This window comes from Colias croceus, chromosome 23 (genome assembly GCF_905220415.1).
Source record: "Colias croceus chromosome 23, ilColCroc2.1".
In the NCBI taxonomy this organism is placed as follows: Eukaryota; Metazoa; Arthropoda; class Insecta; order Lepidoptera; family Pieridae; genus Colias; species Colias croceus.
In genome coordinates this window covers 4,236,081-4,251,282 of record NC_059559.1, presented here as the reverse complement: position 1 = coordinate 4,251,282, position 15,202 = coordinate 4,236,081, and the positions used below count along the sequence as shown (strand labels likewise).

Here is a 15,202-nt window from a genome sequence, read left to right as displayed (position 1 = left end):
AGTTAAGAAGTATTTGCGTAAAAGAGTTACAAAGATCCATCCATCCTCAAAAACTTTCGCATCCCATCCTATCTTACTATCTTACTTCTAATAGATAATATCTATACTAATAGATATTATAAAACTGAAGAGTTTGTTTGTTTGTTTGAACGCGCTAATCTCGGGAGCTACTGGTCTGATTTGAAAAATTCGTTTGGTGTTAGATAGCCCATTTATCGAGGAAGGTTATAGTTTATATCATCACGCTACGACCAACATGGGTGGAGTCACGGGGGTGAAACCGCGCGGAGCAGTTAGTAAATGATAATGTTTGTGAGGATGGATGTGTATGTGTATGTTTGTTACTCTTTCACGCAAACGCTACGGAACCGATTACAATGTAATTTAGCACACATATAGAGGGAAACTTGGATTAACACATAGCGTAGGTTTATTAGGATTTCCGGGATAATCCCACGGGAACGAGAACTATGCGGGTTTTTCTTTGAAAACGCGGGTGGAAAGCTAGTTTATAATACATATTAGTAAAGTTAAGTAATCAGTGAAACCTCTTGAATATTCAGTCTTATAGCAGTGAATGCAATATAATTTTTTTCTATACCTACTTTAAATTTTTTTCAGTGAAACAGCTTATTTATTAACTTGAATAAAATGAGGAGAATTTTTTTTTTTTTATAAATGACGATGAATTAAGTGTAAATATAATGAACGATCTCTTTATCTCAATTTAATATGTTTTAGTCTACATAAAAAAAAATATATTTAAAATAGGATAGCAGACGCTAATATAAAATGTAGGAATAAGAATTAATTTATATTTGCTGTCAGCCCCGGCCTCGCCGGTGGTATATTTTGTATAATTAGGACGATACAATGACGTATATTCAGAGCTATGTTTAAATTAACTAATATAAAAAAAAATCGATAGATCTATCTATTAATATAAGCATGCAGTAAGTATATTGAAGGTAAAATTTTCTAGTAGTTTATACAGACTATTTTGATGCTTATGTTCTTGTAACAAAGTATTATTTTTGTATAATTTATTACGTTCAAATGATCAGCGTTTCAACAAATTATTTTAATTTATGGGTACTTTGTTTTCCTTTCTCTATCTATACTAATATTATAAAGAGGAAAGGTTTGTATGTATGTATGTATGGTTTTCACGCATAAACTACTGGACCGATTTTGATGAAATTTGTCACAGACAATCTTTAGACCCTGAGAAAGAACATAAGCTACCTTTTATTGCGAAATATGTACCACGGGCGAAGCCGGGGCGGACCGCTAGTGATTAATAATATTCGTAACTGTTCAATGTTGTTAAGTGTAAGCAGTGCTATAAACAACCTTCTAAAAGGAAATCTTTAAATTCGAAGATAGAAGATAATCTTAAGTGTCCGCCAACCGAGAAACGAAGTGACGAAGCTCTTTTGTTCTAGGCGGATTGTGCGAACAATATTGCGACGCACACCAAGAGACAGACGGTACGCACACGTACACATGCAAACTGTGCTCGAGAACGTACAAGCGACGCGACTCGATAAAACAACACTACAGGCACGTGCACCTGAAACAGAGGCCAAAGTTGTACGGTTGTTACTATTGTCCAGAAAAAGTTGGGGCACATTTGCGCGCGCATCACATGGAAACCGCGCACGGTATACCGGCGCCATCTTGCGGCGCGTGCGGGAAAAAGTTCGCATTCCCGTTTCAAGTCGTGCGACATCAGAAAACCTTCCACATGGGAGAGAAGAACTACGTCTGCCAGATTTGTAAGATGAGCTTCGGGACTAAGCCGAATTTGCAGCAGCATATTATAAAGCACACGACAGAGAGGCCGTTTAAATGCGATTTTTGCGAAGAGGCCTTCAAGTGGAAGAAACATTTAAGGCGTCATGTTGCAGGACATCTGAATCAGAAGAAACGATAGTTTATAGGTGTTGGATGTGTTTTTGTAGCGGTTGATCAAACTGAGATAGAAATTTAGCCTACTGGCGTACCCAGGCTTAACATTTTTAATATAGCGCCATCTATTGGAATTTATTTACGGAGTGTTTTAAATGCGCATCGGAATAATTATCATACCATGAGAATGAGATGTTTTACTAAGTTAGAAAGTCTCCAGATACAAAAATAGTATCATAAAATCGCTCCGTGGCCGTGTGAAAGAAAGAAACAAAAAATATTTTTTTGTATATAGGTCAAATAAAAAATAATAAAGAAAATCCTTGCACTTAATAATATTAGTTGAGACTTTATACAATCTAGTCTTTTCATTAAAGTTAGAGATTTATTTGTCTACTAGCTTACCGCCCGCGGCTTCGCCCGCTTTGTCTAAAACCTAATAAATTAAAACCTTCCTCTTGATTCACTCTATCTATTAAAAAAACCGCATCAAAATCCGTTGCGTAGTTTAAAGATTTAAGCCTACAAAGGGACATAGGGACAGAGAAAGCTACTTTGTTTTATACTTAATGATAACTTTGCCGCGCGGTTTTACTTGCGGATGAAATTAAGTACAGTGAAACCTGGTTAAGTGAGACATCAAGGGACCTGCAATGTCGTTTCACTTATAGAGGTATTCCACTTGCAGGTATAAATAAATATCTGTCTCATTTACAGAGGGTTCCATTAATAGAGGTGAGAATACAGGTTCATAAATGGATATTAACTTCAGTTTTTCACCTAATGATAACGATTGTAGCTTACGTTTTGACATTTTTCAAATAAACATCTGTATGATAGTAAAGCAAAACTAAAACTGAAGGTAATTGAAGCTCAAAATTTGTACTTACGTACTTGGAATTACGTGTGGAATTTGTGGATAGAATAAGAATGAGTAAACAAACAATGTTATCTCAGTTACAGAGGTTTATGCATACAAAATTTACTCGCTGTCTCATTTATAGAGGTAAGTATGAAGATAAATCGAAAGAACAAATCCCAGATATAGAGGTTTACTCGTCCCACTAACAGAGGTAATTCAATGCCAAAGTGTTGGGACCTCAGCATGAGTTCCAGTTATGGAGGTTTCTCACTTATCCAGGTCCCACTTAACCAAGTTTCACTGTATTTCTATAGCTCATGTGTTATTCTGATGTATACCTATATTCCTGTAAAGTTAACAAAAATAAATTCTTTTCATTTAAATTTTACGTGAAAGTTTTACGTATATCCATTCAATCATACTTACAAACTTTCGCGTTTATTATACTTGTATGACTAGACTAGATAATAACAGGATGGACTTAAGCTAGCAAAAAACACAGCCGGACACAAGAGAGATTCATTTTTATTTTTCTGCTTTTAGGCGACGATGGCGCGCAACGAAAAGAAACAGCGCCATCTGTTCTAACAATGAAACAAGAAATTAAACACAAGCCCAGAAGGGGCGAGAAATACGACCCCAACCTTACGATCGTAATTGAGAACAAAAAAGTATCGTACAAGTGCAACACGTGCAGCAAGGAGTTCCAGAAACGAGGGCTTTACACACAACACAGGAACTATGTGCACCTAAAGAAACGACCGAAAGTGTTCGGTTGTAATCTCTGTGATGTGAGAGTGCCTCATAACAAGCGAGCGCTGCATATGGAAACACACGGGCTAGAAGCGCCGACTTGTGGTGCGTGCGGAAAGAAATTCTCATTCCCCTTCCTAGTCGAACGGCACATACGAATCTATCACATGTTCGAAAAGGACCACAAGTGCCCTGAATGCGGTTTAGAATTCGCCACGCAAAACAAACTTCAACAGCACCGCCTAACACACACGGACAAAAGACCATACCCCTGTGAGATTTGTGGCAAGAGCTACAGGTCGCGTGGTAACCTGAGAACGCACATGAAGATGCACTTAAATATACGGAACCATGTGTGCCCGGTTTGCGAGGAGGCGTTCGTGCAACATTCAAGTCTGAAATATCATATGAATAGCCGACACCCGGATTACTCTGGGCCGCTTAAACGCAAACAAGACAGTCAGTCGGATAACTGATAATAATAATAACAAAACGATGTGATGTCCTATCTTCTTAGTTCATAAATCATACCTACGTTGGATCCACGATATTATACGATAGAAGATGAATTTCCTATCCTATCCTAGTATACTTTTATACTCTCCTCCTTACTTTCCATCCTATCCTTCTTGGATGAATGGAAATTCTTCACGTAACAAAAAAAACATTACGTAAAGGTGTAGGTACTAAAAAAATAGCGAAACGGTGCCGTTTCGCTAGGCAGACATATTTACCAGGCCACCATAACAATAAAAGAAAATAAAACCAAACCAAATTGAGGGAATTGTTGTGACACTGTTAAATATTCAAAACTAGCTTACCGCCCTCCGCTTCGCCCGCTTTTAAAACCTAATAAATTATATACTAAAACTTACCTCTTGAATCACTCTATCTATTAAAAAAAACCGCATCAAAATCCGTAGCGTAGTTTTAAAGATATAAGCATACAAAGGGACATAGGGACAGAGAAAGCGACTTTGTTTTATACTATGTAGTGATATACAAAGCAAACATTCACATAAGTACAGATACATATGATAAATAAATATATCTTTCTTTCCTGTTTATTCTATTCCTTATCCCATTCTGTCTTTATCGCTTTCCTGTCCCAGTAGCTTTTACATCCTATCCTACTGATGTTATAAAAGTGAAAATTTGTGAGGATGGATTCATGTATAAATTCAAACAAACATTTATTTATTCAATTAGACTTCTTCTAGAAGCACTTTTGAATCGTCATAACAGTTTTATCATTTACCACCGATTCGAAAGGCAGTATCTATGGAGAAGAACCGGCAAGAAAAAAAAGCCATCGTGGAAGTTTGTGAGGATGGATTTATGTACTCTTTCATCTCACTAACTAATCGGATATATATGAAACTAGTTTACCGCCCGCGGCTTCGCCCGCTTTGTCTGAAACCTAATGAATTATATACTAAAACCTTCCTTTCGATCACTCTATCTATTAAAAAAAAACAGCATCAAAATCCGTTGCGTAGTTTTAAAGATTTAACCATACAAAGGGACATAGCGACATAAGGACAGAGAAAGCGACTTTGTTTTATACTATGTAGTGATTTGTTACATTATACACATAGGACAATGACCTATTATACTAGTAGACGCGGCATACGCCAACATCATTGCACTAAAAAACAGCGTAATTAATACATACCTACTTACTAACGCATTATCACCAATACAGTTGTTCTCTCTTTCACTCTCACGCACGAGACATAATACATGTCTCACTCATGTACTTCGTAATAACAACTGCCGATTAAAATACAAAAAGAACGTCCAGCCACGACGCTGAATGGTGCGTGACTAAGTGAAACTCGGGCACTTACCTGAGTTTTTTCTTGCCAAAATAGAGAGCGGGTAACGTATCTAGCTCTTTTATATATCATAGACATAGGATACTTAGAGCTATACCTAGTTTTTAAATTAATGTAAAAAATAACCTTTAACTGTATGCATATGGTAAAAATTTAATTTGTAAAAAAAATTAAGTTGTTTGTTTTAATTTGAATCCAAGTAGATGAATAAAGTTTTCATTGGAAATATTTTGTATCTTTTCCTTTGTAGTTGTAAGTTTTCTCACTTCATAAAATGCTATTATGTAGTTCATGAAAAGGTCGCTTTTTGTGGGAAATTTTATTAAATCGTCTAAATTTCACGATTTTGTTATCCACATTTGGACGAATCGTAAAAGTAGATGTCCATAAAAACTAATATTATGCTGCGCGTCGCGGTTTTACCCTCATTACTCCGCTCCTGTTGGTCTTAGCGTGATGATATATAGCCTTCCTTGATAAATTGGCTATCTAACACCGAAAGAATTTTTCTAATCGGACCAGTAGTTCCTGAGATTAGCGCGTTCAAACAAACTTTTCAGCTTTACAATATACAGGGTGTCTCAAAAGAAAGTTTATATTTTGTGGATGAATAAAACAAAAGTAAGCGGTGTATTGAAAAAATGTTTATTAATTATTAAAGTGCTTAATATGGGAATTTATTTCTTAAAAATAATATCGTCCAAATGCAGTCCATTACGTTCACGGCACTCATTTAATCGAACACTAAAATTATTTATGACAGCTCGGCAGGTAGACACAGTGACGGCTGCCATTTCGTGTCGGATATTTTCTTTTAAATGCACTAGAGAAGTTGGTTTTTTGGCATACACTTTAGATTTAAGATACCCCCATAAGAAAAAGTCCATGGGAGTTAAATCAGGGCTGCGTGGAGGCCAATTTATATCACCTCTCCTAGAGATCAATTTTCCCGGAAAAATTTCATGAATTCGAGGTAAAGACACATTGGATGTGTGTGATGTAGCTCCGTCTTGCTGCAACCATGTTCTCTGGTTATAGCCAGGAAAGTTTTGCAGTGCAGGCACTAAAAACTCGTCTACCATCGCTCTGAATTTACTGTAACTGCACGCCCCCTTTCGTCTTCGAAAAAGTAAGGGCCAATAATTCCTCGCTAATTTCTATTCTTGATAATTTCTTGTGGGGGTATCTTAAATCTAAAGTGTATGCCAACAAACCAACTTCTCTAGAGCATTTAAAAGAAAATATCCAGCATGAAATGGCAGCCATCACTGTGTGTACCTGCCGAGCTGTCATAAATACTGTAATAGGTAGTTCAGGATACATCGACCATTTTTGCAAGTGACTACTATCAAGCTAATTTTCCGTTTGTAGCTTTATTTTGATGAGACGCCCAATAATTTCGTGTACGAAAGTCTCGATTGTGATAGCTAACAGAGATAACAAGGATAAAAATTTTTGATTTGATGGTTCTCAAATATTTATTACTAACTGAATTTTTATTTTTTGTTCAATCTCAAGATAATTACTTAAATTATTCGAAAAAATATTTGTCCTACAAAATCTATGGTTTGTTCAAAGAGTCCCCCTTTCCAAAGTGTATCGATAACAAGGTCATCATGAATGATTACTAACAAGCTGATTTTTTTGTTTTCACTTAGTTAATGTTTATATAATTCAACAGACATATTGTCCTACAAATTGCGTAATAAATATTTGAGAACCATCAAATAAAAAAATTTATCCTTGTTATCTCTGTTAGCTACCACAATCGAGAGTTTCGTACACGAAATTATTCGGTATCTCATCAAAATAAAGCTACAAACGGAAAATCAGCTTGATAGTAGTCACTTGCAAAAATGGGCGATGTATCCTGAACTATAATTTTACTGTTCGATTAAATGAGTGCCGTGAACGCAATGGACTGCATTTGGACGATATTATTTTTAAGAAATAAATTCCCATATTATGCACTTTAATAATTAATAAACATTTTTTCAATACACCTCTTACTTTTTTTTTTATTCATCCACAAAATATAAACTTTCTTTTGAGACACCCTGTATATTAGATAGATGTGAAATTGGTCCATCATAAATTATCATCTTATTATTGTTATCTTAGAAGTGTTCCTCGAGTTTGTATGTCCACGGCCGACAATGGGAGCATAATATTATTAAAACTTTCAATAAACAGAAATAAGGTCTTTCGTATTACATTACTTAACACACATTATATTTCTTAATTTTGTGTGCTACAAGTGCAGTAAATAAATCATCGAAAGTAAGACACATTTTTACTCACTATAACTACCTAAGTAATAACACTTATATTATACTTATAAATATTGACCATATATAGAATCAAAGATTTCTATTCCAGGTTGGCGTACAATGAAATTCCTACGCAAAGAGGAGGACGGTATAATAGTATGGGAGTGCGTCGACTGCGGCCGTAACTTTAAAAAGCGTGATCACTTCTCCCAGCACTACAAATTCGTGCACTTAAAAATGCGGCCTAAAGTGCGCAGTTGCCATCTTTGCAACGAGAAAGTTCCAACGCAAAACCGTCCCTTTCACATGGAGAAAGTGCACGGACTGCCGGCGCCATCTTGTGGCGCTTGTGGGAAAAAGTTTGCGTTTCCCAACCAAGTATTGAGGCATCAAAAGGCCTATCACATGGGCGAAAAACGGTTTACGTGTACTATGTGTGATATGAAATTTGCTTCAAATGCCTTACTGATGACGCATTCGATAAAACACTCAGCGCTAAGGCCGTATAAGTGTAGTTATTGTGAGAAATCGTTTAGATGGAAGAAAAACTTGAAGACGCATGTGCATATGCACTTGGATGTTAGGAATCATGTGTGCAGAATTTGTGAGGAGTCGTTCGTGCAACAGTCGAGCTTGAAGTATCATATGACGAAGCGGCATTTCGAAGCAATGTAATATTAAGGATGTTATGTTACCTACTAGCTTTCCGCTCGCGTTTTAAATGAAAAACCAGCATAGTTCCCGTTCCTGTGGGATTTCCGGGATAAACCAATCCTATGTGCTAATCCAAGTTACTCTCTATATGTGTGCTAATTCATTGTAATCGGTTTATTAGTGTTTGCGTGAAAGAGTAACAAACAAACATACACATAATATGTACATTGTACATCCATCCTCACAAACTTTCGCATTCATAATACTAGTAGGATAAGATGAAGTAATCTTGAGGATTGATCACAGGCTGATAATATTCTTGACAATACGTGTAGTGACATGAAATATCAGTATAAAAAATATGCTCCTTATAACATCAGCTATCTATCAGTGAAAGTCCCGTCAGAATGGGTCCAGCCGTTCCAGATATTAGCGGGCACAAATAGACAACGAGACAACGATTGTAAAAATTACTATTTTTAGATGTAACTTGTAATATATATGTAGCTTTCTGCCCGCTAAAACCTAATAAATTTGCTATAAAGTTAAAATATACTGCACTGTTTTTAATTTTGTTTTCACCAATGGATAGCGTGGTGCTTGAGAAATGCTTTTCTTCAAGTAAGACTACGCGGTAGAAAACACGGCCGGAAACCCAGTAAAATTATACCTACACTAATATCATAGACTAATTATTATTACGTATATATTATACTACGTATACAACTAATATTAAACTAGCTGCTCCGCGCGGTTTCACCCCCGTGGCTCCACTCCTGTTGGTCTTAGCGTGATGATATATAGCCTATAGCCTTCCTCGATAAATGAGCTATCTAACACCGAAAGAATTTTTCAAATCGGACCAGTGGTTCTCGAGATTAGCGCGTTCAAACAAACAAACAAACTCTTCAGCTTTATAATATTAGTATAGACTAGCTTCCGCCCGCGACTCCGTCCGCGCGGATGTCGGTCTTCGCGTGGATGGTTATTTCTCCATTTTGAGTACCTCTGTCAATAACATCTTATAAATATCTATTGGACTCAAATCCCAAATACGGCTAGGCCTATAATAATACGCAACGTGTGTTCGCGGTTCTACGGAACAACGTCTATGGATAAAACTGAAAAATTACGATTAATTTTTTTCTACGTATTTTTCCAGGATAAAAAGTATCCTATTTTACGCCCAGGATAATAAGGTATAATTATACCAAGTTTCATCGAAATCGAACCGCTAGTTTTCACGTGATGCCTTCACATACAGACAGACAGACAGACAGGCAGACAGACAAAAATTTTTTTAATCACATATTTGGGTTTGGTATCGATCCAGTAACACCCCCTGCTATTTATTTTTTCAATATTTTCAATGTACAGAATTGACCCTTCTACAGATTTATTATATGTATAGATTAGTATAGATATACTCATTTATTATAACACCATCTAGTGGCAAACTAAGGAACACACACAGGCCCGTTACACATAATATTAAAGCTGAAAGTTCTCTGAGATTTACTTTTAAATTTTATATATTGTAATAAATTGTTAAATAAATAAATAAGACAAAGCTTACTTATATAATTATGAATAATTTTTGTCTATATTAATTACTATAATTATAGGTAGGTACTATCAATTTATACACAACTATCTACATATTATATAATATACATAATACAGGGTTACTTGTAAAACACCAACAACCTCGCAGGACAAGATAGCTAACATCATAAGTAACAACATTTGTTCTACGACTTTTGGCAGAACACAATAAATTATTTTTAAATGATTTTTGAAACTTTTATTGTACTCTCCTAACATTAATTGTAAGTCTATGTTCTATTCATTATCGGATGGACGACGCGGCGCCCCCTTCCCCCTCTCGTTCGCTTCTTGTTTACGTAATTCTTGGGAGGCGTAGAGTTTATAATATTCAAACGGAAAATTAAATGAATATTTATTTTTGTATGAAAATAAAATCTAACAAATTATCAAAAGTCGTAGAACAAATGTTGTTGCTTATGATGTTAGCTATCTTGTCCTGCGAGGTTACCGGTGTTTTACAAGTAACCCTGTATACATAATATACCAAAGGGTTTTAAAGCAATACTAATCTATAATATATAAATGAATCCCAAAATGTGTTGGTAAGCGCATAACTTTAGAACAGCTGAACCGATTTCTTTAATTCTTTTTTTATTATATTCCTTGAAGTACGAGGATGATTCTTATGTAGAGAAAACGTGGATATGTACCATGGGTGAAGCCGGGGCGGACCGCTAGTTATTCATATAATATGCAAGATTTCGAAATGTAATGATATAGGAATACCAAATCTAATGCGAAAGTGAATCTACTGATATTAATTGTACAAATTCTGTCCTTAGGTAACCCAACCGGCCCTAGCGACGCGAAAGCCACTGGATTAAACCGTGGATTTTCTGACGTGCTAAGTAAAACTAAGATAAATGTCAAGGAAATTTTATTAAACACCAATGCGACACCGATTCGTTGTAAAATCGGAATAGGTTATGCCTGTTGTTTCTGCATCAAACAGTTCCCCGATCCAGCCGATCTAAAGACACACACTTTAGAAACACATTTAAGTACTGGCGATTTAAATAATAATAGTATAAAAAGAATAACTGGTCGAGGAAGGAATAAGCTTTGCGTCAAGTTAGATGTCACAGGACTCAAATGCAAATTGTGCGGCAATCCAATAAAATCTTTCGATGAAATGCTTGAACATCTCAAAGACCATCACAGACGGGTTTTTACGGACATCAGTAATCATATACTCCCATTTAGATTCGACAGCGACAATCTGCACTGCTATTTGTGCTCCAAAGAGTTTAAGACGTTCAAAACGTTGTTAGAGCACATGAATGTGCATTACAGTAACTACATTTGCGATATATGTTCCGCGGGTTTCTTAAATGAGGCCAAATTAATGTTGCATAAAATGTCCCATCCATCTGGACAGTACAATTGTACATATTGCTCAAATGTTTACGATACGAAGGCGAAGAAAAAGGCACACGAGAAAAGCGTTCATTTGAACGCAAGAACATTTACTGTATGTGGTTATTGTCAGGAGAAGTTTAGAAGCCAGAGTCGGAAAGAGATTCATTTGAACGAAGTGCATGGCGTTCCATTGCCGAAGCAAGAGAAGGCATCGTGTAGAATTTGCAATCACGAGTTTCTGAGCAAACATTCGTTAAACGCGCATTTAAAGCGTGTACATTTGTTGGAGAGAACTCACAAATGTCAGTACTGTGAAATGGAATTCTACTCTTCTTTTGAGCTGAAGAAACACGTGGTTAAACATACAGGTGTAAAAGAGTATCAGTGTAACGTGTGTTCCAAATGTTTTGGGCGCAAGTCTACGCTTCAAGAACATTTTCGTATCCATGATGATAAGAAACGCTATGAATGTGGGAGCTGCGGGCAGGGGTTCACACAGAAGCATAGCTGGCGGAGTCATTTACGCACAAAGCATGGGAAAGGAGATTAATCCATAGATATGGTCGTGGTGCAATGACCTATTATACTAGTAGACGCGGCATACGCCAACATCATTGCACTAAAAAACAGCGTAATTAATACATACCTACTTACTAACGCATTATCACCAATACAGTTGTTCTCTCTTTCACTCTCACGCACGAGACATAATACACGTCTCACTCATGTACTTCGTAATAACAACTGCCGATTAAAATATAAAAAGAACGTCCAGCCACGACGCTGAATGGTGCGTGACTAAGTGAAACTCGGGCACTTAGCTGAGTTTTTTCTTGCCAAAATAGAGAGCGGGTAACGTATCTAGATCTTTTATATAATATCATAGTCGTGGTGTTTCTGATAGGAAACAAACATCTCTGTAAACTGAGAAGTAACTCACTACTTTGGTAATCTATGAAAGGAGAACTAATATATCTTGATAATATGTGCAATAATAATCAGTAAAAAGTTGGACAAAAATTAAAACATAATATGGTCAGTTTGGGTGTTGATTTTCATGACATGATGTTTCTGTTGCCTTTTTATAGTTTAAGTATTTGTTGCAAATAAAAATATTTCACCTTCCTCTGTGTTTCATTTTTAAATAATCTACCTAATAAAAAAAATAGTTTTCCATGCAATTATATTAATTGCTATAAGTCTTTAAGTAACTACTTAGGTACTTTGAAACCTAAGGCTGGTTGCAGAGTTTGACCGACCATCAGTGCGTATGTCAGTCGCGCTTGTCATATGTATGGAAATTCATAAAACCGTTCATAGCTATACCGACCATAAGCACGCGTATTGTCATGCGTATTAGTGTCATAGTCATACAATTGTTGATGCGTATCGTCAGGACCGACGGTACGCACTGATGGTCGGTCAAGCTCTGCAACCAGCCTTAGTAATATAATTATTTCTGTTTAATGTAGGCTTATCATGAAAATAATACTTACTCCATTTTTCAGTTTATCGACTTAAAAATAATCTCCAGAAAATATTTATACTTATAATCCATACTTAATATTATAAATGCGAAAGTAATTAGCCTAAACTACTGAACGAATTTGGTATGGAGATATTTTGATACCCGGGAAAATGACGCAATCCCGGAAATCCCACGGGAACGGGAACTATGCAGGTTTTTCTTTGACTGCGCGTGCGAAGCCGCGGGCGGAAACCTAGTTTCTAATAAAAACTTACTACTTCATGTCAATTTCGCGTATGTGTATGCCTGTTTGCCATAAACTAAAAAATACTGCATTGAATTTCATGTGTCTTCACCAATGGATTTTAATAAAAATTAAAACTTCTCACTTGATTTTTATTTCTTTTTTTAAATCTCAAAATACTTCCATTCTAATATAATGTGAGTAGTTGTGAAGACCATGTTATGATACCAAAAATATGACAATTATTTGAAAGTTTTACATTTATTATAGCGCCATCTAGCGGTAGACTAAACAAAGCTTGTGCTATATGAGCTAAATGTAGAGCGTAACAATATTTTATATTTAACTAGCTAACCGCACGCGGCTTCGCCCGCTTTGTCTAAAATCTAATAAATTATATACTAAAACCTTCCTCTGAAATCAATCTATCTATTAAAAAAATCCGCATCAAAATCCGTTGCGTAGTTTTAAAGATTTAAGCATACAAAGGGACAAAGAAAGCGACTTGTAGTGATTTTATATACAATATATTTATTGGTTCTCGCGTAAGCTATTAATTATAGAATAATAATAAAAAATAATAATTATATTATTAAATTCAACAATCGTCAAAGTATTGATGATGAATTTAGCTTAATCAAGCTTTAGCACGTATGCATATTGCTTATATCTTTAAAAGTACGAAATGACTTGATGCGTTTTTATTTTATATTCAAGTGGAATGTTAATATTATATACTACCTGCACTTATAATTATTAATAATTTAACGATATACTTAGGTATATATATATATATATATATTAATCTAAAAATACAAATTATAAATTCCATATTATGATTTATAAAGCACTGTGACTGCTTTTAGGTCGTGGGTTCAATCCCCGCTGATGAAATAATTATTTACATAGATGAAATAATACTCCTTCCTTTATACCTTCTACATTAAAATAAATTCTAGAAGTATTCTGTGTAACTACCTATTTTATTAAGTAGGTGTCAATCTTAGTGTCAATGATCAATCTCGTGTCGATGTTGATCAGCTGATGATATTTTTTTTTGTTTCAGGAGTCAAGTTTGAAGAATTCATAGCGGATATAGACAATAAATATTTTTGTCAAGTCTGTAAAGCTAGTTCCACACAGTACAACGATCTCAAAAACCATGTTCTGCGATTACATTTCAAAGTGAAAAGCATCGAATGTTATTTTTGCTCAGAAACATTTACGTATTACAACCAACGGAAAAAGCATATGAGTCAAGAACATGGCTTTAATAACCCAGTTACAGAGTTTACACAATTTACCTGTGATTACTGCCAAAAAGTATTTAAAACAAAAACGTATCTAACAGGTCACATACAAAATATTCATTTAGAAAGGCAATGTTCTAAATGTAAAATGAAATTTAATGGGAATAAATACTTTTTACACTTAAATGAGGCACATAAAAAGACGATTTGTGGAATCTGTGGTTATCGATCTGTCAATGAAAAAAATTTGATACGTCATCAGCGCTGCGTTCATTTAAAAGAAAAAAATAAACTCTGTGTTGTCTGTGGTATGGCGTTTCATAGAGAAGGGCATTTACGAGAACACCTTTTAATACATAGTAAAGTGAAGAATTTTAAATGTAATGATTGCAATAAATGTTTTACTACGAAAGGGACTTGGTTTGCGCATCGTCGCTTGCATACGGGCGAAAAGCCTTTCAAATGTAGTCTCTGTGATGTTGCTTTTAAACACCGTGGTAGTTTGAGGTATCATTTGAAAAATCACCATAAACAATAGTTTTACCGAGCGTTACACTTTTTCATAAGTAACTCCCAGCCGCAACCTAATTTAAGACGTTGTCACGTCAAAAATAAAAGTAATTAATAGAACTTTAAAATTAAGTTTACTTTAAAATAACATAATTATTAGGTACCTATATAAAATACTAGTGGTCCGCCCCGGCTTCGCCCGTGGAACATATTTAGTATCCTATGTCCTTCTCCTGGCTCTAAACTACCTCTCTGCCAATTTTCAGCTAAAACGGTTCAGCCGTTCTTGAGTTATAAGTGGAGTAACTAACACGACTTTCTTTTATATATATAGATTTGAAACAAATCTAGAGAAGACTGCACAGCCTTGGTGGAGGCCTATAGCTGCAGAGGGGTTCTAGCAGAAAAGTACTTAGTGTAACATTTTGACGTGACAACGTCTTAAATTAGGTTGCGGCTGGGAGTCACTTATGAA

General features: G+C 35.5%; 1 protein-coding gene across 6 annotated transcripts in view; it reads left to right on the top strand.

Annotated features, from left to right (window-relative positions):
* LOC123702480 (zinc finger protein 652-like) overlaps nt 1–14,770 on the top strand; it is an 83,120-nt gene extending 68,350 nt beyond the window's left edge. Inside the window, exons 6-7 of one of the 6 annotated variants that reach the window (XM_045650253.1) lie at nt 7,744–8,305; nt 14,034–14,151. In XM_045650253.1, coding sequence (XP_045506209.1) covers nt 7,744–8,305; nt 14,034–14,046 — 575 coding nt within the window. In that variant the 3' untranslated portion in view covers nt 14,047–14,151. Of the gene's footprint in view, nt 1–1,445; nt 2,374–3,316; nt 4,430–7,743; nt 8,306–10,678; nt 11,929–14,033 lie in introns of those variants that run through there. The other 5 variants (XM_045650254.1, XM_045650244.1, XM_045650243.1 and 2 more) reach the window with 5 other exon arrangements.
* Nucleotides 14,771–15,202: the final 432 nt, after the last annotated feature.